Source organism: Anomalospiza imberbis, chromosome 3 (genome assembly GCF_031753505.1).
Source record: "Anomalospiza imberbis isolate Cuckoo-Finch-1a 21T00152 chromosome 3, ASM3175350v1, whole genome shotgun sequence".
NCBI lineage: Eukaryota > Metazoa > Chordata > Aves > Passeriformes > Viduidae > Anomalospiza > Anomalospiza imberbis.
The window spans coordinates 49,124,339-49,147,308 of record NC_089683.1 but is presented as its reverse complement, the minus strand read 5'-3'; the positions used below and the strand labels follow the sequence as shown (position 1 = coordinate 49,147,308).

General features: G+C 36.9%; 1 protein-coding gene across 1 annotated transcript in view; it reads right to left on the bottom strand.

Annotated features, from left to right (window-relative positions):
* The window catches only part of RFX6 (regulatory factor X6), a 34,812-nt gene extending 12,397 nt beyond the window's left edge, over positions 1–22,415 (bottom strand). Inside the window, exons 1-10 of the mRNA XM_068186640.1 lie at positions 22,219–22,415; positions 20,534–20,657; positions 19,287–19,348; positions 12,509–12,586; positions 9,869–9,896; positions 6,259–6,366; positions 3,896–3,973; positions 3,691–3,804; positions 1,223–1,272; positions 642–801 (exon numbers count right to left, since the gene is read on the bottom strand). Of these exons, the coding sequence (XP_068042741.1) occupies positions 642–801; positions 1,223–1,272; positions 3,691–3,804; positions 3,896–3,973; positions 6,259–6,366; positions 9,869–9,896; positions 12,509–12,586; positions 19,287–19,348; positions 20,534–20,657; positions 22,219–22,415 (999 nt within the window). The remainder of the gene's footprint in view (positions 1–641; positions 802–1,222; positions 1,273–3,690; positions 3,805–3,895; positions 3,974–6,258; positions 6,367–9,868; positions 9,897–12,508; positions 12,587–19,286; positions 19,349–20,533; positions 20,658–22,218) is intronic.
* Positions 22,416–22,970: the final 555 nt, after the last annotated feature.

Here is a 22,970-nt window from a genome sequence, read left to right as displayed (position 1 = left end):
CCAAGATCACCCATATGCTGCTTTTGTATTTATGAAAGAGAAAACCAAGTCAAGATGAATCTCTGGTGTGCCTCCAGTTATTCATGAGGACTACCACCTCAAAGCCCAAGATGCTACCGTGGAAGGAAGCTCCTTGAAATGCATTGTATCCTTTTGGATAACCTACAAAACCACCACATGGAGGTGACTTCTAATTGCAGATACCTGTGTCCTGACAACCCAGCCTAGGAGTCTCCAACTACCTGTCACTCCCACTTCATCTTTCCACTCAAAAGTCAAATAGAAAGAGAACATGGACAAGGCAGCGAATCTTTGCTAGGCAAGAAGAATTATCCCATGTTTTCCAATTTGGTACTAAACAAAATACACATATATTCCACTTGATTGTTTTATTGAAAAAAGTTCCTGTGATGGCTGTTCATTATAGCCATGGTCTTTGCTCTCTTTTCTGGTATAAAAGTTTGAAGTTCTGGTCAGATCTATTTATGGTCACTTTCTAATCTCATGGTTAAAACTACAAGATTTAAGTCTTCTATAGCTAAAGGTCAACCTTGAAAAAATAATGCATTGCATCTCATAGCCAGAAAGGTGCAATGAACACAACTGACACATTTTTGAATGTATAATCTTATTCTGTTTACCTGTGCTAGGTGTAGAAATGACGTCTGTCGTTTCAGGGATGAAACAAATCTTCTTGCAATAGGCAATTTCTTATCCATTAGGCTTTCTGGTAGATTTTCCAAAGAGGAAGCAACCCACTGTTCCCAGTTTTTTGCAAAACTTCTTATATCTGCAAGTAAACTATAAGGGAAACAAAAAGTGATTTAGAGAATCACCAATAAAAATTGTCTGGCATTAGTTTAAATAATTGGGTTTAAATCTATGGCTAACAGACTTCTGAACATATCCGGAAATTCCTCCTCAGGTGTTACCAAAATAAACAGTAAATGACCAATCATTGGTCTATATATTGACTACATATTGATACATAACCCCTCTGGGAAAAACTGTGGGCCAGCTGGGACACTAAAATGCTATCTAATATTTCAAGGCTGTTCTACAGCTGCCCTCAGAGTGGATACTATTTTGCCATACATACTCTACCGTTCTAAAAATGAGCATAAATACAGTGAGAAAATTTCTCTAGAATATAGAATTACTGGTATTTAGTTGGAATATGCCTAAAAATCAGAATGTATCATGATTATTTTCAAATACCTACCTTTCTGGCATTTCTTGCATTGTTGCAGGGATGAGTACATCTGTAAGAACCTTCAAAAAGTCAACAGAAAATGACATCATGCTTCCACTGGCCATTTATTCATTCAGTCATGTCTGCCTTGTCTACTTAGATTGCAGAAAATTTACACAGAATAAAGCCATTCAACCTACTGTCACGATATTTATTCGCCTGGATTTTTCCAATCACTATTAGACAGGAACATATGAGATATTTATATACTTATTGTGTGTATTCATAGCAGTAAAATGAGGAAAAAAACAAACAAGACATGCTATCTCCCATGTCTTAAAGAAGGGAAACCAGTAGAAGTGAGATGCATAAACACTTTGTCTTTTCTAGCATCACCAAATCTCTGTAAAGCAGATACTCAAGCATCTCCCAAGTCCTTGAGTGCTGTTGACTCTTCTTTCTACCAAACTGGACATGGCACTGCAGGCATTCAGAGTTTAGCCATAGAGTTCCCTGCAGCTAAGTGAGGTGTGGAACAGTTATGGCAAAACACTGTGCCATCTGGCATGCCCCCTAGAGAATATTACTGTGGAGGACAAAGTTGTTAGGCAATATTCCAGAAATCTCCTTTCTCTGTTAATGTAAATAGTTTGATAACAATCCAATGTAATTCCTTCTTCCTTCTGTCAGATGTTATGTCAAGAATATCTAACATGATTACAGATAAGAAATTGTGAGAGACAAAGAAGAGGCACAATAGCAAATTTATGAACTTCTGAAAAATTCGCTCTTACTCAATTTATAATTTAATGCTCCTCTAGTATTTCTTCTGTCACATTAAATCTATCATAAATAAAGTTAATATTGAATCTACTGAGACAACACATGTAGAGTAGGAAAAAACTCATAAACTCAAGGTACATTATAACCTCTACAAGTAAATGAGGCTTAATGACCCATCTCCTGGGTAGTAATTATGATTCTTGATGCTAATTACCTCTGCTTTACTATGCTAACTAAAATACTTCTCACTTTACAGCTTTTTATGCTTCTAAGAAATACATATTTTCATCTTTTCTGAATTTTCCCCCCATATTTTTGTACAGTAAAGAAAGATTACAATAAGGCATCAGAGCTAAAAAGCTTCAAGTATTTTGTTTTGACTGGTTGATGTTTACTATTAAGCCAATAGTTATTTCTTCTCATCAATATGTGATGTGAAATCTGTTAGAGAGACACTTATATGAGAATCCTTTCCTATTTCTATGGCATGTCCTATCAGAGCAACTTAAAGTCCTTTGCATCTACTAAATAATCATCAGATCTGACTTTGCAAATTAAAACCTCAGGAAACTTTGGTGGCATTATTTTGTTTTTTCCTAGTGCTCTGTAATATATTCCTGACCTTGCAACACTCCTAAGGGTCACTTGGTTTCAACTTTTTATGTGGTCATGCCATGAGTTAGATCAAAGAACTCATATGGTACAAAAGCTCCCCAAAACAGGTATGCCTTAATTTTTTTTTAAAACCCAGAGCAGTTTAGAGTGTAGCAGTTTTGCTGGTACATCTAGCATCAAGGGAACAGAAAAGAAAGGCAGCTGGCTGATACTTATCTCTTTGAGCCAGGTCTCTTAAGCTCTCAGAGGAAAGTATCATACTCAAGATAGCTCAGCTATAAATTAGTAGGGTGGTTTCTGTGACAGTGTTGGAAACAGAAAAGTTTTAATAAAAAGCCAAATAACAAAGCTCTTTACAGAGAAAACTCGAGCTAGGGTAAGAGGTTCTTGCTCTCACTAAAACAATTCACAAAAACGATTACTTCTTTTGTTATCTTCTTTTTCTAGTGAATTTCTTAGGTGAGACTTTTTGGCTTCTGTCTAATTGGCTATCCTTAAGTTTGAGGTGAAGTCCCCAAGGTCTTATGAGGTGTCTTTTAACCAAATTGAGGAGAGAAACTTCTGGGCTTTTTTCCTTTTAAGGAGACAAAGGGTAATTTGTTCACTCCGTCAACAGGGGGCACATTCCTCCATCTGGCAGGAGGGGCAAAAATGTCTTAACCCAGTATTGTTCCAGCTTGGTAGCATGAAACCACAGCTTGACATAACCTGTGAGCAGCAGACTGGCATGTGGAATAACCTTATGGATGTGCCAGACTCCCTTTTCTGGTAGAAATTGCAATGATCTTTTCAGTGAAAACAAGGCTTCAGTTTTCATCCAGGATTACCTTAGTGAGCCTTGCCAGTGAGTACATGAGCATTTCTTTTAGCTACATTCAAGCACTGTTGCTGTGCTGCCTGGGTGGTCACACACCAGGTGTTCAGCTGAGCTGAGACTGCAGTTCAGCTCTTAGAGCTGCCCATTTTATTTCTTGAGTTCAATTATTTCCTTGCTGATTTACAGCAGAAAGCAGTCATGTCATCCTCTCATTCTGTCTTTTTACAGATGCAGAAGCTGTACTGTGGGTGAGATTATTCATGTAGCTAAATGCCTAACTTACCTTATACAGTATTGAGTCACAGACACAGAAAATGTCAATGATGATGGGATTTTCAAGCAGAGGAAGAAGATGGTCAGGCATTCCTTGCCAAAAATGTAATAGGAAATGCTGGATCTAAAGGAATAGGAACCAGATTCATAGACATAAATCATGCTTTCTAGGCTTCCCATGCATATGTACCAAGTGTGTGTTCAAACAACCTTACCTCTTCAAAGTTCCCATTAATTGCATTGTCAAGGACACACTGACAGTGTGTTTTGTACATCATGATAAGAGTATCTACCTGTTTTGGAAGAAAGAAATATTAAACAGAGTTTCTTAAATCTTTCCTTTACTGCTGAAGTGATCTAAGTTTCTGCTTTGTGTAGCTAGTATTTAAACACATAATATAAACTGTATTGCAATGCATATTTGCAAATAGACAGCCTGTATAACCAGAAGTGATGAGGACATCACTCATGTCTAGTTTTATCAACAGCTTTATGTCATTATTATTCAAGCATTATTTAAGTCAAGCACTGTTGCTGTGGTCAGACATGTAGCATCTGAACCTGTATACACTGTGAAAATGTGAATAATAAAGTAAGGCAATAGCTAGATTAGTCAGTCAGATGGTAAAGTAAATTCACCTTTCTGAAGCTAAGATTAATCCCAAAGAGCAGTGCAAGTTAATCATTAGGCTACAATAGGCGTCTATGAGTGTTCTGAAACATCATCTAGTTGGACAAATGAGAAAATAGCTGCCAGTCATTTGGTCAAAGTTTAATCACTGCCTCACATGAACTCAACTTTTATAAGCAGAACTCCCTTTCATCTCATCAGGTTACTTTATCTGAATGGAGTGTTCCTCTATTAAAAAAAAAAAAAAAAAGTAGAAATTTTTTTTAATTGTAGCAAATCATAAGACAAGAAATATGCAAACTCATTTAAGGAAGGAAAAGGGCTAGCAAAACCATTCTTATGGTAGTGAATCACAGAAGTTTTGTTACAGTTTATGAACTTCTCCAGCAAACCACTATCAGATTTTGAATGAACCTGGTGCCATCTTATTGAAATAGGTTCAGGATACAAATTTCTTTGAAAACAGATTTTCCTGATTTTCAGAGCTGCTTCTTTAACTACATATCTTTAAAAAGCAATAGCAAAGAGTGAGACAAGAACATTTTAAAGAACTGTTTTTGAAAGGAGCTGATGGAAGTGTGAAGGTTGGGTAAGTTCTCTCCAGAAATATTAAATGCAGGAATTACCCATCTATTTTAGTGCAGACTGATGTATTTATGGACTCTGAGTTGCAAACAACTCTTCAAGAGTTTAATGCAGGAGTCAAACTTCATTTATGGGCTGTCTTCAACAGAGTACCTAAATATCTTAGTTTCAATAATCTTTGGTTAAATAAGCTGAAGGAGGGAAAAGGCAGTATGAAAAGAAAACAGGAAATAATAAAACAAGAAAGAAGAAAAGAGCAGCAAGCAAAGAGAAGGCAGGATTCACATAAATTCTTCTTTCCCACAGTCTCCTCATAACCTGCTAAGTCTGTCCCCAGACAGGCATGCACAATGCTGCTGAGCCAAAAATGAAGAGAATTGCCAGTTTTTCTCCATTGTTGGAACAGTAAAAATCAGTTTGTTTATACTGCTGTGTTGGGTCTTCAAGGAACCTCAAACATTTGGCAGATTTAAATTTCATGAGAATGCTGTCTATATGAGAGATGTCACTTCACTGAAGGAGACTATAGCAGCAGGTGGTGCACACTGCTAAGTATACCAGTTCTTGGGTTTTCATTTTGAATGGTAAGATTTCCAGCTAAGATGGCTCTTTTTGTTTAGCTTCTCCCTACAGGAATCCTAGGCTTCACTACTTTGTCAGAACAAGCTTAGGAGGAGGGGCTCACAAAGTAACGTGTCTCAAACCAGTCACCATTATCATCTGCACTTAAGGTTAAATTGAAAATTTCAGAATGTCTGTCAAAGGATTTCTAGCACAACATAGCAGCTTGTAAGGGGACAAGAAACAACACAGATGTAACACACAGTAAAAGAGTCAAAGACATAAAACATGAGAGACACTTCCAACTGAAGAGTTATCCTTAGGTAAGTAATAACAAATATTGATTTGAGGAATGATTTAGGTAATTTGAAAAAAAACCCCAAATGTTCACATTTGCAGTCGCTTTTCAAATAATTAATGAAAGATAGTAAAATTAATCTAATTATTTGTTGTGAATTATTTGTTCTGTTCTAATCAGAACAAAATTTACCTTAAATCCAAAGGCATTTGTAAAGAATACAACTCTCAGCTATTTGTTTGTTTTGCTCTTCCCGTCTTACATACCATCAGTTTGTAAAATACTGGGTCAGTTAATAGGTAAATAATTCAACCACCTTTCCATTGGAAAGCTGGTTAATCGGTGTTAGTAAAGGTTTGCTCCCTCTATAAATCAGTCACCTCTGTTTGATTATGGACATTTCTGGCTCTTTCATGTCAATACCTCAAAGGCTAAGATATGAAGAAACATTCTGTGGCAAATTTTTGATCTCTAAGACAGCAGAGAAGGAGCTCACTTTTTACCTTGTCTTTAGAAATGCACCCTTGAAGCAAAAGATGTTGAGCACTTGGAAACTCTGGGAGGAGTGTTCCAGTTTTGGAACTCAGAGAATATTTACGTGTAAAACCACCCTGAAACAGAAGGGAAAAAACAGGAACATTGAAATAGTTAATACTGTTACATCTGAAACCAAAAATTCATGCTAAACTTGTATATTATTTCATGAGTCTCTCAAGGTTCCAGAATACTTGCATTCAGATAATCCTTCAAAAATATTGATGCTTATCCAGATCTGGACCCCAGCTCAGGAAGGTTATTAAATATGTGTCTATATCTAAACTCCACCAAACACTTTGAAGGTCTCAAATGCTATGATTAAGGTGAAACGCCCATCCTCATGAGAAGAAATACAATTTGTGTTATGGTTCTGCCCTTACTGGCTGAACTGGAGTTATTCTCATAGGACTGCATTCAAATCTAAAGACCATTTGGCTTAAACCCGTTGTTCTATTTTAGCCTAACCAGTCCTTATGTAAAGTCAGCTTGCAGAGCCACGAGCTGCCCTTCTGCATATTCCTGTGGAAAATCTTATTACTTCTGTGCAGATTCCCTCTGTACTAATGGATGAAATTTATAATCGTGCACAAGGCATTTGAATGGAACTTGAAGTGACCTTTTCCTACCCCTTTACCTACAGGTAGATTTCACTGAAGTGGGAATGGTAGGTATATAGTGCAACATTAGAGTGTAAAAGTGTACAAATGAGACTATTTTTCTGTAAATGTTGACTCATAAATTGGAGGCCAGTTTCAAGTGAAATTCTCTCAAATACTAAATTCAGAAAACCATAGCTGTAACTGACTTATTCAACATAAATATAGCCCTATTTTTTAGGGTGATATATCTGACAAAACATGCAGCAAAAATAAAAAAGCATACATCAAGTAAACTAATTTTGCCTGTGCTATATACTATTCAAATACATATAAAGCTCTAAGTAAAAGAAATTGTAGAAATTTAGAAACATTAGTACTTCTTCATGTCAATACTTTTGTAGTGTTATAATTGCCTATCAGGCAATAAGGAGGGTATTTTTTAACAGGAGTAATTCTAATGATTTTATTATGCAATTACCCATGAAATATATTAAAAGCTCTGATTAAAAGGGATTTGTTCATTTAAAAAAAGGCAGTGATGGTGGTGGGAGGTTTAAGAGAAGATAATCTGCAATGTTTTTTACCTTGCTAATGGACTTATATGACTGTGCCTCAGTTCTAGGCTTAATATTTTAACCTGCTGCCACTTGCCCTTTCAATTTAATGCCATCTGTTTCTAATGGCCATTTAACATTAAGATAATGACAGTAATATTATCTGCCTAATTAACCATGCAGACTCTAATGGTGCACTAACTGGTTTAGATAAAAGAATTTGCTGATATCTCCCCCTACAGAGAGAATACTAGAAAATGTGATAAAACATAGCAGAAGTAAACAGTGTCCCTGGCACTCAATAAGTGTTCATTCAAATGCCATTTACTCAGTATATTTAGACAATCAGTGCTTTAACATCTTTTCAATGTCTTTATGTTCCTACTGAGAATTACACCTTATGCAATTGTTGTAAATCTTTTTGGAATACCTAATTGCATGTACTTTCAAGCAAATGAAAAAGGATGTATCTATCACCTGTTCACACTAATGAAAATATAATGCCAAAATTTCAGTATGCTGAGATTATTATAATTCAGTTTTGACCATGAAAGACTTTTTTTCTATTAAGATCTGTCTGAATAATTCCAGACAATACTGAGCTAGACAATCAAGAACTCACAGTGATGAGCCCTTTCTCATTTATTTCCACTGAGTTATCTGTGAACATTTTTTTCTGGGGAGAACAAAGGAACTTTGGGTCAGAAACAAGACAGATTTGTGCGATTGTCAGTTCCAAGGCAGACTGGGAATGCCACATCAGAGATGGAAGAAAATATGCACCGATTTATGCCAAAGGAACCAGATATATCCCATCCCAAAATTCTGAATGAATGAATGCTTCAGTAGTGCTCATGAATATGTTGGGGATATTCCATGGCACAGCGCTATCTTTTTTTTGATAAGATAGCCAATTATCTGAACAGGGAAAATGCAACAGACCTAATCTATCTGTACCTCACTAAAATACTTGACATGGTGTCACCATAGGAAATGATCAGTTATGCTGGTGAGAGTGGGGCTTAGTAAAAGAATGTAAAAATATTTAAGAAGCTGACTCTAGCTGAAATGCTAACAAGTGGTGTTGACAAGGAAACTACTGGGTTGAAAAGGGATTGAAGTGAAAATTCCCAAAGATCAGACTTAGGGCTGATCTGACTGAACATTTCATAGATTAAATTGGTTGACATGAATGAAATCATCAACAGAGGAAGACCAAGAGGTCATCTAGAAAGACATGGATGGCATTGAGATAATGGTAATAAGGGGGATGAAAATCAATAGTGCAAAACTACACTCTCAGGGACAAATAAAAATGTCTGCTATCAGCTAGGAGTGGCTTATCTGGAAATTAAAAAGGTGAAAGGCTTGCTCTCTATCAGTTGATCGCAGAAGGTATATTTAGTTTAGTAAATTAAATGGTGTCAAGAAACATTTCCAGGCAATACTGGAAGAGTATAACTTCAGAATGGCCTCTGGTGTTCTTTTGGCCCATGCCAATTAGCAGTATCCCAAACACCTCCAGTCATATTTCAACACATACTGGAAACATTTCTTTGTGTCAATGTAGCAGAGATGTCCCTATGTCCTTTTGCAGGTTCAGGAGTTTAATAGTATGGATGCGGGATATTCCATGCCAGCTGAACTCAGTACCAAATAAAAATACTGTGAGCAACCCTTAACCTTTAATGCACAATAATCCATAATTTTCTACTATAAATATGACCAGAATGACAGTGATTATACCATAGGACAGAGCAGAAAAAATGTAGACTACTTGTGGGAGGCTGGAGAACAAAAACCAACAAACCAGATCCCATTCTAGGGTTCATCAGACGGGATATTTCCAACAGCAACTGGAAACAAACCATTTACAAGACTTTATGATTTATTTTACTCTAAAGACATTCAAATCTGAACAAGTATGGTGGAAGGCTATAAGGCTGATAAGAAGTTACTCAAAGCTGCTATTTGTCCCATCCAGCAAGCAAAAGCAGCAAAAAGACATAAGAACAAAATGTCATGAAGAGCAAAAAATAGAGAAAGGCAATACTGACTATGAGGAACAAATGTCAGTTTATTTAAAAAAAAAATATTTTCAGTTTCCAGTCAGACATACGAGATTTTGAAAAAGCCCTCCTGCAGAAGTAACATGTAAAAAAAAACATAAAGCTAGAGCCTGATCCTTTGCTTAAATACAGTTATGGGTTAATGGATTGCAATGGGAACCCTAAAAGGTGTTTTTCAATCTTATTTTTCTTTGAACATTTAGAGGAACAAATACTCAGCTTTGTTAAAAAAGGTTATGTGGTCTAAAATTTAATGAAAAATAATGCTGCAGTTTCTAAAGAAAAAAATGTGAAGGAAATCATAGGTCACCTAATACTTGTATTATAACAGAAGTAAAAGGAAACAGCACTTACCTCATTCTTTAGCTTGCTTCCAGAGAACCTTTGAAAGCAAACATATTTGATTATTTTTTCCTAGTCAGAACATTTTTAGAGATTATATCGATGTATGATCTACTAGAAAAATTGTCACATTTTTCCAAATGCAATTATAGGTTTTTATGGGTTTTCAATTTTTTTCTTAACTTCTTCCACTGATTTTCAAATGCCTGGGGATAACAGGAAACCTACTGATGTCTTATAAAACATGAAGATTAAGACCACTGACTGAACACTGAAGTATAAAATCCAGTTTCACATTTTTGTTTGGATCTTTGACACAACACAAACAGCAAAAAGGCAGCATAGATGCAAGTCCATAATGTCTTTATAAGGAAATATATGCAGTTTTTGATAGAGCTAAGTAAATTCAGAGTAGAAAAAGTATATATCTATCTATCTGTCTATCTATATATCTATATATATCTATATATATATAGATATATAGATATATATATCTAAAATGTACATTTATTAGAAAAATTAAGAAATCATAGTAATTTCCCATTCTTTTTCACTACAGTACTATTTTGATCTAATGACATAAAATTTCTGAGATAAAATATTCCTTAACTGGCAAAAATATGTTGCTGTATAGTGAATGTCCTATTAAGAGTCCAATTGAGAAGTTCCCAGTGAAGTCATTGGACTATCAGACCACCCTTCTGCGCAGAAACCAGAAAGAACATTTTAAATTATAACTACTAAAGTAGAGAATGTGCAATAATAGGTATTCTAATGGATCAGTATAATGATAAATGTTGTTTGATTATTGTTATTTCCTGTACCACTAGCTGCCAACTGATAAGATACTGTGGGCAATATGAAGTCTCATAATATTAGTGGCAATATCATTGTTTCCTGCTGTTGAGATGCTCCCTGGCTGTTTCCTGCTCTCTGAGATGCTCTCAGAAATCAGAGTCTGAGCAGTTGTGGAATTCCTCCTGCCCGGGCCTGGCACAGGAACCTGACAGTTCCTACCACATGATAATCCAGCATGTTACCTAGGCAGTTCCCTTGCATGTTGATAGTTAAGTATAAATGAAGGCATCACTCAGCTGATTATAACGTGGATCTAATTAACTTCAAAGCTAGATGTATTTGTTTTGGACTCTGGATTTCCACAAGTTCAGCAAAATGTACACTGCATGTACAGCAAAAATGTGAGGCAGCATCTGTTAACACTGCTCTTCCAGAGACTCAATGACTAGAAGAGACGTAAAGGACAGATTTATGGATCACTATATGCAGCAGCCAGGAACTGGGAGTTTTGAATCCCTACACTGTCTGATTCTTTCATTACCCAGAAGCTTGTTCTTAACCCCAAGCAACTGCATCATTCTCTTCACACAGAAAAACCCAGCTACCGTGATGGGCAGACTGTGAAAAATGAGCATCTGAGCTTCTGCTTTAATTCAGATAGGGAGGCAGTTGAACTGCTGGACCCTGAAAATTCAACATCTCATATAGGTCCTAACATAAATAAAAGGTTCCTAATTAGTGAATCTAGTGAGTAGCCCTGAAAATCTTAGAGAGTATCTATGCCATCTTCATGTGAGTGTATACCTTCAGAAATCCAGCCTTGGGGAATTTTGCAGAACCTCCACTTTCTTTGCACTCATTGCTACTAGATTGTGCCTGCCTGACATAAAGCTGAGGAGTAATAATTCTTATATTATTTTAAATGAAAATAACTGTCTTTTAGTCAACAAAATTAGCAATTTGTTTAAGATAATTCTGTATTATGCAAGAAAAATACACTGTGTACCAGCAATACCTCCACAGCTCTGGACACATACCAAACAAATAAATAGAATATTCTAATCTATTACACACTAAGTACTGCTGTGGAGAGAACCCTCCCTTTTTAAGCATCATTGGCAGCATTACCCTCAATTTGTACACTTGTCTTATTGCTTGGAAAAGGTCTCTTTGGATATGACCTAAATCTGCCACCAGTCAAATTTTCTATGTGTGATTATAAACTCATTTATTCCTTTCCTTTCTCAGAGTCCCACTTATCCAGGTATACAGCCACAGACAATGAAAGCCATCATTCAAGCCATATGTGAACAGAGACATTTGTTTTACGAACTATTAATCTTTGGCAAACCAACAGGCAGCTATCGTAACGTATTGATCCTGCTAGCTGTCCCTTAAATAAATATAATTAGAGCTTCCTGGGTTAGGTTTAAACTGATATTAGCCAGTCAAAGGACCTGTAAATATTAATCTACACTGACCCCTCCCTCCTGCCCCACAGGTGCCAGCTTCACACCATTCTCCAAACGTTTCATAATGGAAAGCTGTCCCGGGGAAAGAACTCACAGGGTGACACACAGGCAAACAAAATTAGACAAGTGTTCTGGAAATGGGATTTTGCTCCCTCATACAAACTTGAACAAATGTTCTGCTGTTAAAAGTTGACAGCTCTGCACTGGCTGTGGTGGGGTCAAACTGGAAGACTCTAGCAAAATCTAGAGATCAACCTTTTAAACACTGAGATAACCAGCAATTCTAGTTCTGCTAGAAACAAAAATTAGAGTCCTACATATACCTTCCTAAGGGAAGGTTATAGTTAGACCTTCACTGATTAAGTCTCAGAAGTTATCTTACCTGGTTAAGCCCTTTCCAGAATACACAGAGTGGTAATATGCACTGCTTTCTTTAATGCCAATTCCATAATAGTGATACCTGGGAAAAAAAAAAAAAGAAAAAAAAAAAAAGGGGGAGCATTTATGAGTGACATGTCAAGTAGACCAAGCTGCCAAACTGAAAGAATTGGAAGTAAAGGAAGCTGTCAGACTAACAGCTTTCTGAAAACTTTTCTAAACAGGGTCTAACAATTCCTTTCACAGACATGGAACAAAATATAGTCTCATAGAGAAGAGTATTGTCATGATTTGATCCAAATTCAAGGGTTAAAATTAAAATGCTTTCTCTCTTACAAGAAGAATGTAGCTAGAATAGAAAACCCAGAAACATGTTACATCTCTTTTCCCTAAAATGCCTTCTGTTTCAGTTTACTTCATTTGTTTGAAAGGGTGCTGGGTTTGATCTAACAGGTTCATTTTATCTTGCTTGCCACCAGTACATTTAGAGCCTTTCTCAGTTGAAAATAGGTTGCCAGTGCATCTTGTAACTTAGTCTTCAGTCACCTATGACTAATAATGATAATATGTAATTCATTCATTCATTCATTCATTCATTCATTCATTCTTTTGTCAGGTCATAGGCAGACTAAATTATTAAGCCATTTAGGCTATTCTCATCCACATTTGTCTCCCTTGTTTCTCTCCTGGAGATTACTGCTCCCAAACAGAGATTGAAAAAGGAAACATGCCTATGGCTCACGCTTTTCAGTGCTCACACCCAACACCTTAACCAAAGACACCAAAGATGCAAAAAAAGTTGGTTTGGTGCTAAGGAAACTGGCTGTGCAGTTTTACTGCTTTCCACTGATTTTGCTACAAAATAAATGACTTCTGAGAGAAGGGCAGGAGAGCAAGCTGGGGGCAGCTCTTTCCTTACCGGTCATAGCAAAGTTTCCTTGAGTTCATGTATAAAAGTTGATAGGCCTTGTCTTATAAATTCCACTCAACAGATTTAAAAACTGATTGTGTTAAACCAAATTTGTCTAAGAATCTTACGGATAGAATAGAAAGGTTAATTTTCTTTTTACTAAAATTAGCTTGAAAGTACCATGGCAGCTGTTTTAACTGAGCTGCTTCAAAGTACCACTTTGCAACACACTGCACCGATTTCACTCAAATTCCCCAAAAGCTTGAAGAAATGCATTCTTAAGACACAAAACCCCAGCAAATAGTTCATAGAACATATCAACAAAAGTGTTAATCTCATCTCATCTATGCTGTTCCTGGTGATGATCATTTAAAAAAAAAAAAAACCACAGTATTTTGTTTGCTCTTGTATGGAACTACCACAGGTAAGAACAAAATCCTCACGTATTTTATATTTACAAAGCTGGTTAAAGGCATTAGATACAAATTATGCCTAAGAAAATGTTCATTAGGATGATATATTTGTCTAGCCTAGGTGGCTGTGACAATCTCAGCTGAAATAATTTTTCTCTTTCTGGACAGTCTGTTGAGTGCATTCAGGATTTTACAGCCAAGTAACATGACAGAACGTGGCACCATTGCTTTTACTGCTTTTCTGAAATGGGTGAGTCTACATAACACTGCTAGATCACTGCAGCACTCAACCCCTAGGAAAGCTAAACGTGTGTCCCCTGTTTCCTCAGTGTGACACAAGAGGTATTTAAAATATACAGGTATGGATTCTTTGAACAGCATTTACTTATTCTTTACATTGCAAAGGGTGTCCATTGAACAAGAAATAAAAACAGAATAGAGTTGTGACTGCTTCTTTAACAATGTTATCTGTCCATTTGTCATTGGCCATGTAAGCAAGCAGCTGTCCACATCTCATTCCAACAGTTTAAATCTCCCAGCTTCAACCACATGCCATTTTTAAAATTCTAAAATAAAGACTTTTTTACACTTTCACCATAAATTTGGCATTCCCTCCAGTTAAGATTGGAGTAGGCCAGAGGCAATGAAAAGCATTACTTCTTTACAAAGTTATGATTCAATATCTAGATCATTCCACATCTAATTCAATATTAATATAATCGGGCAAGGAACAGGAACTGTTGTATGATTTAGATTCTCAAGTATTTAGTGGTAGGCAATATACTTGTTCCTGCTGGAACATCCCAGGATATCAGAATTTATTACTGAGACATCTTGTTATGCTTGTTATGTAGAGAATAGATATTTTCAGAACATATTCTGTGTGTATTAAAGGCATAGCAGGTATCATTCTGTTTTTCTTCAGTAGTGTGTAGTTGAATTTTTACTGCTAAAAACCACAGCTTTCTATTCACAACAGAGAAATGATTAAAAATAATATAATTTTACTTTTCGAGATCTGTCTGGCATCCTCCATAGAGTAATAGAGTATGAAGATTATTATTCTCTTACAAGCCATTATTTGAACAGCTTATTTTGGGCTCCCTGTTGAGAGTAGTACACCCATACCAGACACACTGACAACATCTTTAACCTATATCTTCAAAAGCCTTCCTTCTTTATGAGCATATTTTTATGTGTATGTTCAGTATATTTGTATTGTACTATTTATTACTTCTAGTGTGTAATTAACAAAATGTAATCAGTTACTACAAGGAATTTACTCTCAGTTTTTGAAACAAACATTTTGTAAAACAAGCTGAACTACTTTTCTCTTTTAATTTCAGTGGTTTGTTGTAACATTTGTTCCTACACAACTTGTAGCTCTGATTTTAGCATACACTGACACAAATGATAGCTGATAAGGAAATGATAGGCTTAAGCTGTTCAGGGACTTGCAATAACTTCTTATCACAGGGCCAGCTGCCATATCAGTTTTATTAACCCACTAAATCACTCCTAATAAATAAGATAATAGTTTTCAGACATGATGGATAAAAGCTAAGATTCATCATTGATCAAAGTCTACAAAGAAATTAAATTGTAACTTGAGCTCAAACAGCCTTCCTGTGTGTATGGTCTGAGCAGTTTGTACATTTTCCCAAATAGCTGCTTTAGGTGATTTGAGTACTGTGAAAGTTACAGCTGAGTTCTAGCATTGACCACAGTATGTTCAAAATTACCAATGCAAAAAAGTGGATTCAGAACAGAGAACAGTTGCTTATGAAACACTAATCAAAGAAAGCAGTTTGCAGTATTTATGGTGCTGCATCTTCTTTCACTCAGCAGACTGAAAACAGAGAATATCCCTTACTTTCAGCTATGTAGAGTGATTAGCATGGGCATGAGAGACTGACATATTTTGTTAACAAAATCGTGTCCAATGTGTTGGGCCTTCTTGGCCAAATGTTTAAATGAATTTTAGTACTGACACTTTTGCACAAATGGGTTGTTGGATGCAAACACAGAAAAAGAGAGATTCTGACTTGAATTCTAGGAATCATCAGACTCAATTTTAAGTTTATCCTTTGCCCTGAACTAGAGATGACAAATGCAGTTTGGGAACAGAGGAAGAACTAACATTTGTGTATCTCACACCTTACAAGAGCAACTGTATTCCATACGCTAGTGCAGGAGCTTTTCCTCAAATCCAATTCATGCTCATGAGGATGTCAGAAAGAGCTTGTTTCAGAGTAGGAGAAAAACAATTTCCACCACCTTGAAGATGATGGAAAAAGAAAATTCTTTTCTTTGCTTTCTTCTGATCACAGCCAGGCTCTACCAACAGATTATCATGCATGCTTGCAGTGTCCAGGAAGGCACTTTTCTCTAAATTTAAGAACAATTATTCCATTGGAGAAGAATTGTCTTCTTCCTTTTTATGCTTTTGCAGCATCTGGAGTCCTGGACAATGATCAGAGCTCCAAGGCAATACTGCTATATAAAACATCACTGCTAAGAATAGAGAGTGCTAATACTGCTCCTGCTAGCATTATATGGTAGTAAAGATAGCAGCTATAGAAATAATTCCATGTCACTACACTACTGTGCTTTAAAGAATATTACTTAATTGCTAGTACTCTCTTACTAGTCCAAATAATTCAGAAACAGCTTGTAACATTTAGAGTCCATGATAACATAAAAAGAGTAACTAGCAATTTATTGAAACCGAAGAGTCCCTTAACTTTATTATTAATTTAATGGAAATACTTCTATAAATAACATTTGTGTGACTAACTGCTACCTGGTGAAATCAGAAATTTATTTATTCCTCAGCAAGTCTGTAGTTCTGAGGCGGACATGGCCCACAACACCACAGATAGAAAAATTGATTATCAGAGATCATTAAACTGGAAAAGGGGAGATTTGGATTAGATATTAGGAAAGAATTCTTTACTATGGGGGTGTTGAGGCGCTGGCACAGATTGCTCAGAGCAGCTGTGGATCTCTCATCCCTGGAAGTGTTCAAGGCTGGATTGGATGGGGCTTTGAGCAACCTGGCCTAGTTGAAAGTGTCCCTACCTGTGGCACAGGGGTTACACTAGATGATCTTTAAAGTCCCTTCCAACCCCAACCATTCTATCATTCTGTGCCTCTATAATTCTATGATTTATACTGACACTTCTATATGAATATTTGCTGTTATATTTGGTCTCTGAACTGGAAATATTGTCATTTGTGCCTTTTGTGAGGTCCTTTTTTGCACAGCAAGAGCAAGGTAAATGCATTGTAGCAGAAATGAGAATTGAATAGGAAAAACTTCTGAGGAAAACAGATGAAAAAATACAGAGAAACAAGTGCCAGATGTTCAAACAAAACCTGATGATGCCTAATTTCTTTGAGGAAATTGTTCAAGAACAGTTAATCCATATGAAAATATGGCACATAACACCAGCAAGGTCAATAGGGATATGGAATCTGCTAAAGAAATGTTGGGCATGCGTTACTTCTATATTAATATTGTTTAATGTCTTTGAGAAAACGGGACTATAGTGACACATGTTCCAATACAATTCATTTTGTAGCTATATACATATTTGAAACATATTCATTTACTTAACAAAGGTTGACTTATTGTGCTTAAATCATGCAGACACAGGATATGTTTTGGAAGTTTGGATCCTCATTGGATCCTGTTTATCAATCTGTTAGTTATGTCAGAACAAGTATATAATGAGTATGTGGAAGACTTTTCCCTTGCATTAACTCATTCATTGTAACTAAGTAGTTCACCAAATATGTTGGGTTATGAACCTGACTAAGAATTCAGCAAAGCATTGATGAATTAACACATTGTTAAATATTCCTGCCAGATCTCTTAAAATCTAAACACAACACCAGCAGCAAAGCTATGTCTACACCATCTTATGCCTGTAATCACAGCTTAAGTTCACCACAGCAGACAATACACAAAATCCCTCTTTTGCCTAATAAATAACCTTTCTAATAGCTGACCTCCTCAAAACACCTCTACTCAGCATCTATAGGTCACTTACAAAAAAAGAAATGAACTTCAGTTCCAGTTTTCTTCTATACATTGCAGGCTGTGTACTGTCTCCTAAAAGAGGTGAATGGCTTACAAATTTGTAAGACTGTGAGAGACACTACGCAAGAACTATCCTCTGCTAAAACCAACAATATAAAAAATCAAAAAAAGGAATAATGTCCTACAAAGACTTTATTTCCTTTGGATTTCATTTTTTATTAATGGTTATTTAAAAAAAATGCTTGAGACATGCTCAAGAAATAGAATGTCTTTACAACAATTTGGAATTTAAATTCTTCCCCACCATTTTTTTCTGCAACAAAAACTAAAGTTCACAAATGACATCTCATTCATTCTTCAGCAAAACTAAGGTGGAATAACTAGCTGTTTCTTGTATTTCTAAGGCAGGAAGAAAACCAAGTATAACAACATTTAATAACCCCCAAAACTATGAAAATAAAATATTTATCTTTCCAACCTTTCTAGTATATTGCAAAGCACTTTGGAAAGCAAGTCTTGTAGATTTTTTTCTTTTCAGTCTCCTTTTCTTTTCAGTTTTGCTTATAAACTACTGAAAGACAAAAGTAACTGTCGTTCAAGGCTAAGTAGCTCAAAATAAAGAGTTTTCCCAAACAAACAGAATGTTTTGAGTTTCTCCTATTTATATCTCTATTATTCTGGTTTTCTATCTTATTCATTAGCAAAATGAATGTGAGGGAGTATGTGTATTGCCACTCTTCACAACAGTTTTACACTAAATTATTCATGGCCAAAAGCATAATGCCAGAACCAGAACCAATAAAAATTTTATCACCAGGTGATATAGAGCTGTCTATGATTTATAACTGCAACCTAAATTTTTACAGACCAAATATACAAATTAATAGGATACATTATTTATGAAATTACTGTACTATAGATTGTGTACTTTTCAGAGTTTTATAAAATACCCACAAGAAAGAGCAGAAATATAATTTAACTTCAATTTAAAACAATGCTTTTTCTAGTGGTGTATTTGAGTGAACCCATATTGTTACATAGAGAACACAATAAAAGTTGTTAGGCTTGCAAAAGAGAAATAAAATCATTATTTATAGAAAGATGAGAAGCTATAAATACAGGATTTTTATATCTAATATTTTGACATATATTTGCAACATATGCATGGGTCTATAAATGCAATGGCAAGATTTACAAGCTTAATCAGTTTAATTTTAAAAATTATGCAGCAGTGTTTTCAAACTTAAATGCTTGAGTTTGAGTATCAATTTCAAAATGTACATGAAAGTTATCATTTGCAGTGTACCATCTGAATAAACTCCCCTGCCAATTAGTACATATTAAGGAGACATGGAAATACACATGGTTCTTAAAATGTGTTCTATAAGCAGATACACACGTAACTGTGCCTTACTTTGAATGGCCCCTTGTTCCAAGCCGCCTTGTGGTAAGGAGAGGGAATTTCTGGCGAATGGTCTAAAAAGAAAATAACTCCGTTAATTTCTAACACTGGCAAACTTTCTTAGCAATCTGTTTATAAAAAAATCGTAGTGTAAATATATGGTCTAAGGCAGTTCATGCATTAACATTTTTGATACTTATGGCACAACATAAACAATTAGGCCATGTTTCACACTGTAGGCTTACTTCCATCCTTGCCCATCTTGCTGTGTATCTCCAGTCTTCCCACCTGTTCTCCCTTTCTGTTTTCATTTCTATTTAAAATTTAGTTTTCTTCATCAGAATCCTATTATGTTCAAGTTCCTAAAGTACAACTGTATTTTTTGCTTCAGAGATCTAAACAAAATCAGGGGAAACTCTGCCCTCTAGCTATTCTGTTTTCAAAGACAAACAACTAGAAAGAAATAGATGTTTTTATTTGAAAGTGTGATCTGAAAAATTAATTCAGTAATAGAGGCAGACCCAATAGATATGTTGAATAGACAGATCACTGCCAAAATAATGTTTAAATTGAACCTAATGTCTTTCTCATTTACACTGAAACTGTGTATGAAAATTAGATATCCACTTTTTTAGTATATCCAGTTCAAGAGGAATAAAATAGGAAATGAACATTCTATGAACCAGATTTAAAATCCATTATTTAATTTAATTAATGCATTTTGCTATGTATAAACCATTACTAGATCAGTAGTGCTTAAAAAAGATGATCCTTGAAGCATTTTTGGTTTCCTGCTTCACTAAATACTCAGGATTTAATTTGGAGAGTTCACATCTCTCTTACATTAAATTACTTCAGGATTAATTGTAGAGAAGGGTAGAAAAGAGAATGAATCAACAATTTTTCATTTGGAAGCTCTTTGTGTTATTAATTTCTTTTCCTCTTCGAGTAGTACTGCCTGTGTCACATCTCACCTTACACTGTCTTTAGTATAATTATAAGTGTCCTCCATGTCAGATCTGGTTTTGTGGAAAGAACCTATTAATGTCATGAAGAAAAAGGGAATTTCAGCTTCAATCTCCTAAAGGTGATGTTAAGAAATGCCTTCATAGGAGACAGTGTAGTTATAGTTAGTCTGATTCCATGTACATTAGCAGTAGAAAACATGCAAATTTCAGAAGAATTCTTACGCAGGTGTACTAAACTGTGACTCTCCCAAACAACTGATCTAACACATTATTAAGGCATTTACTTATTACCTTCCCAAAAGTTGCAGCACAGGCAGGTTCCAGCTTCTCTTTTCTGCAGAAGTCTAAATAATGTGCATAAAGGATGCATCTTGGTAAACATACTCCTTCACATACAATGTAGTTTTCTTCCAGCCTGTGTAGAGAAAGAAACTGCCAGAGTAAGAAGCAACATGCCATTTCTCCTGATTGCATTTCCCAATTTTTGTTCTCTTTTTTTTTCAGTTGGTCTTCTTTTTTAAATTTTACTGAAGAATTCCATCAGAGCACACAGATGAGTTTCTCCTAAAAATGACAGGCACTACAGACAGACTCCACACTTGGTGCTTAGGCTAGTTGCAGAATATGGAAAACCTGGAGCCAGATCCCTGTTCTCAATGAGTCTTTTTCAATGTCTGGACTTTTTTGCTTTATTTAAATAACTAAGTTATCATCACTGAAGAGCCAGCCTTAGTCTGAAAATAAGAGTCTTAACTAGACTATAAAAGATCTGTGTTTAAGTCAGTCCTTTGAGAGGATTTAAGAGCAGGGACCTTGACTTTCATCTTCTGTCCCACTGTATCCTCAACACCTGAGCTACTATCTCTTTTCTTCATTGTTTTGCTTTTTAATTTCCACTCTGGACCTGGAAATGCTTTAAACCACAGTGGAAAAAACAAAGAACATAGTTTTTTGAAGAAGGTGAATTTCTATGTGGCTTCCCAATCAGTTTACAGAATACGGGTGCTGAGTGATGGTCATTAAAGCAAAATTTTTAAAACTGAAGCAAAACCCTGACTGTTTTCACTTGAAGAGAAGCCTTGGTAACAGCTAGATATTTCTCTGTCCTGTTGGTTTTTTTCTTTATCATTTTACATTGTTCACTACTCCTGGGATGATATGCAATAAATTTGTTTCTCAAATTACACAAATTTGTAATAAAATACTGTGTGGTAAGCGATGCATATTGAATAATTTTGCACTGACTCACCAGACTTAAATCCTTAACTACTTACACTCAGAAGTAAACTAGAGTAAGAAACTGAATAATTTGGATTAGTCTAATTTTTCAGTTAGAAGAAAAAAATAACTCTATTGACTGCATTTCCTAATTAAGTTCCCATTTACTTCAACAAACTCCTCCCTAATTTCAAGTGTATTTTCATACAAACATTTATCAATTAATGTATGAAAAATTTGATTTCTTATTTGGTTAACTTTTTTCCCCCAGATAAAATAAACCAAAGTTAGGGCCTCAATGGGTCAGAAAACATAATGTAAAAGACATGCATAATAAGACAATGAAAATCTGTCACAGTGTTAAAGCATAATTAAAGCAGTTGTTCACAAACGCAATTCTTAAATAATGTTTCATTTCTACATTTTGATGATACATTTAATTGATAGCCACAGAGTATAAGAATCTGACTGAGACTTCTATTAAGTGACAAACATTTGATAATTTCAAAACTCAGAAATTTGGGGATGGGTGTCCTTATTTGCAGATGAGGCTCATCCAAAAGAAACCCGCAAAACAAAAACAGAAAACAAAAACCAACAAACGAAACGCCCCAAAAATGACAAATTCTTTCTAAAAGAGATGTCGCCCTCCTCGCCGGCTCAGCTGTTAGAGAAGGGTCCCTTTGAATGTGTGACGGACACGCCGGCTCGGTCCTGGAGCCCCCAGGGCAGGCAGCGGGGGCTCTCTGGAGCCCTACCATTGCAGGGTGAGCTGCGTCTGCTTCTTCTTGTCCTTCATGATCTGCGTGATGCTCTTCTTCGAAGACGGGCTTCGGTCGGCGGCTGTCAGCGCGCCGTCGCGAGCATCCGCATCCTCTTCTTCCGAGGAGAGGGCTTCGCTGCCGAAGCGTGTTTCTGAGCGCCGCGGGGGACAAGAAGAGAGGCCCAAGGGCATCGTTACGGTCCCGCAACAAGCCACCCCATCCCTTCTGCCGCCCAGCCCGCCGCGGGCTGAGGGACGGGCCCGGCAGCCGCGTCCCCGCCGGAGCCCGAGCAGCGGCTCCCGCTTCCTGCCGCGGCGCGGGCTGGGCTGGGCAGGGCACGCTGCTGCTCCTCGCCTTTACCTGCCTTGATGCCGGCGGACAGCGGCGGCTCGGGCAGCGCCTCCCGGGCGCAGGGCAGCAAGCTTCGCCCCAGCAGCCCCGCGTAGCGCTCCTCCTGTGCCTCGGTGGGCACCGCCTGCGCGGCCGGGAGGTGCAGGAAGGCGTCCCCCTGCTCGGGTCCCTTGGCCATGCTCCTCAGCGGCGCCGGCTCTGCCCCGGCGCGGCGCGGGCGGCGCCCATGGGCGGCGGGAGGGGACGGGAGCGGGCCTGAGGGCGCGGGGCGCCGGCTAACGCGTGGACCGGGGCTCTCTGCACCGCGGCCGGAGACGGTGTCGGCCAAGCGCCGCTGTGAAGCGGAGGAGAAGCGATGCGGGGGCGGCAGCGGGGGACAGGTGTGCCTTACGGCG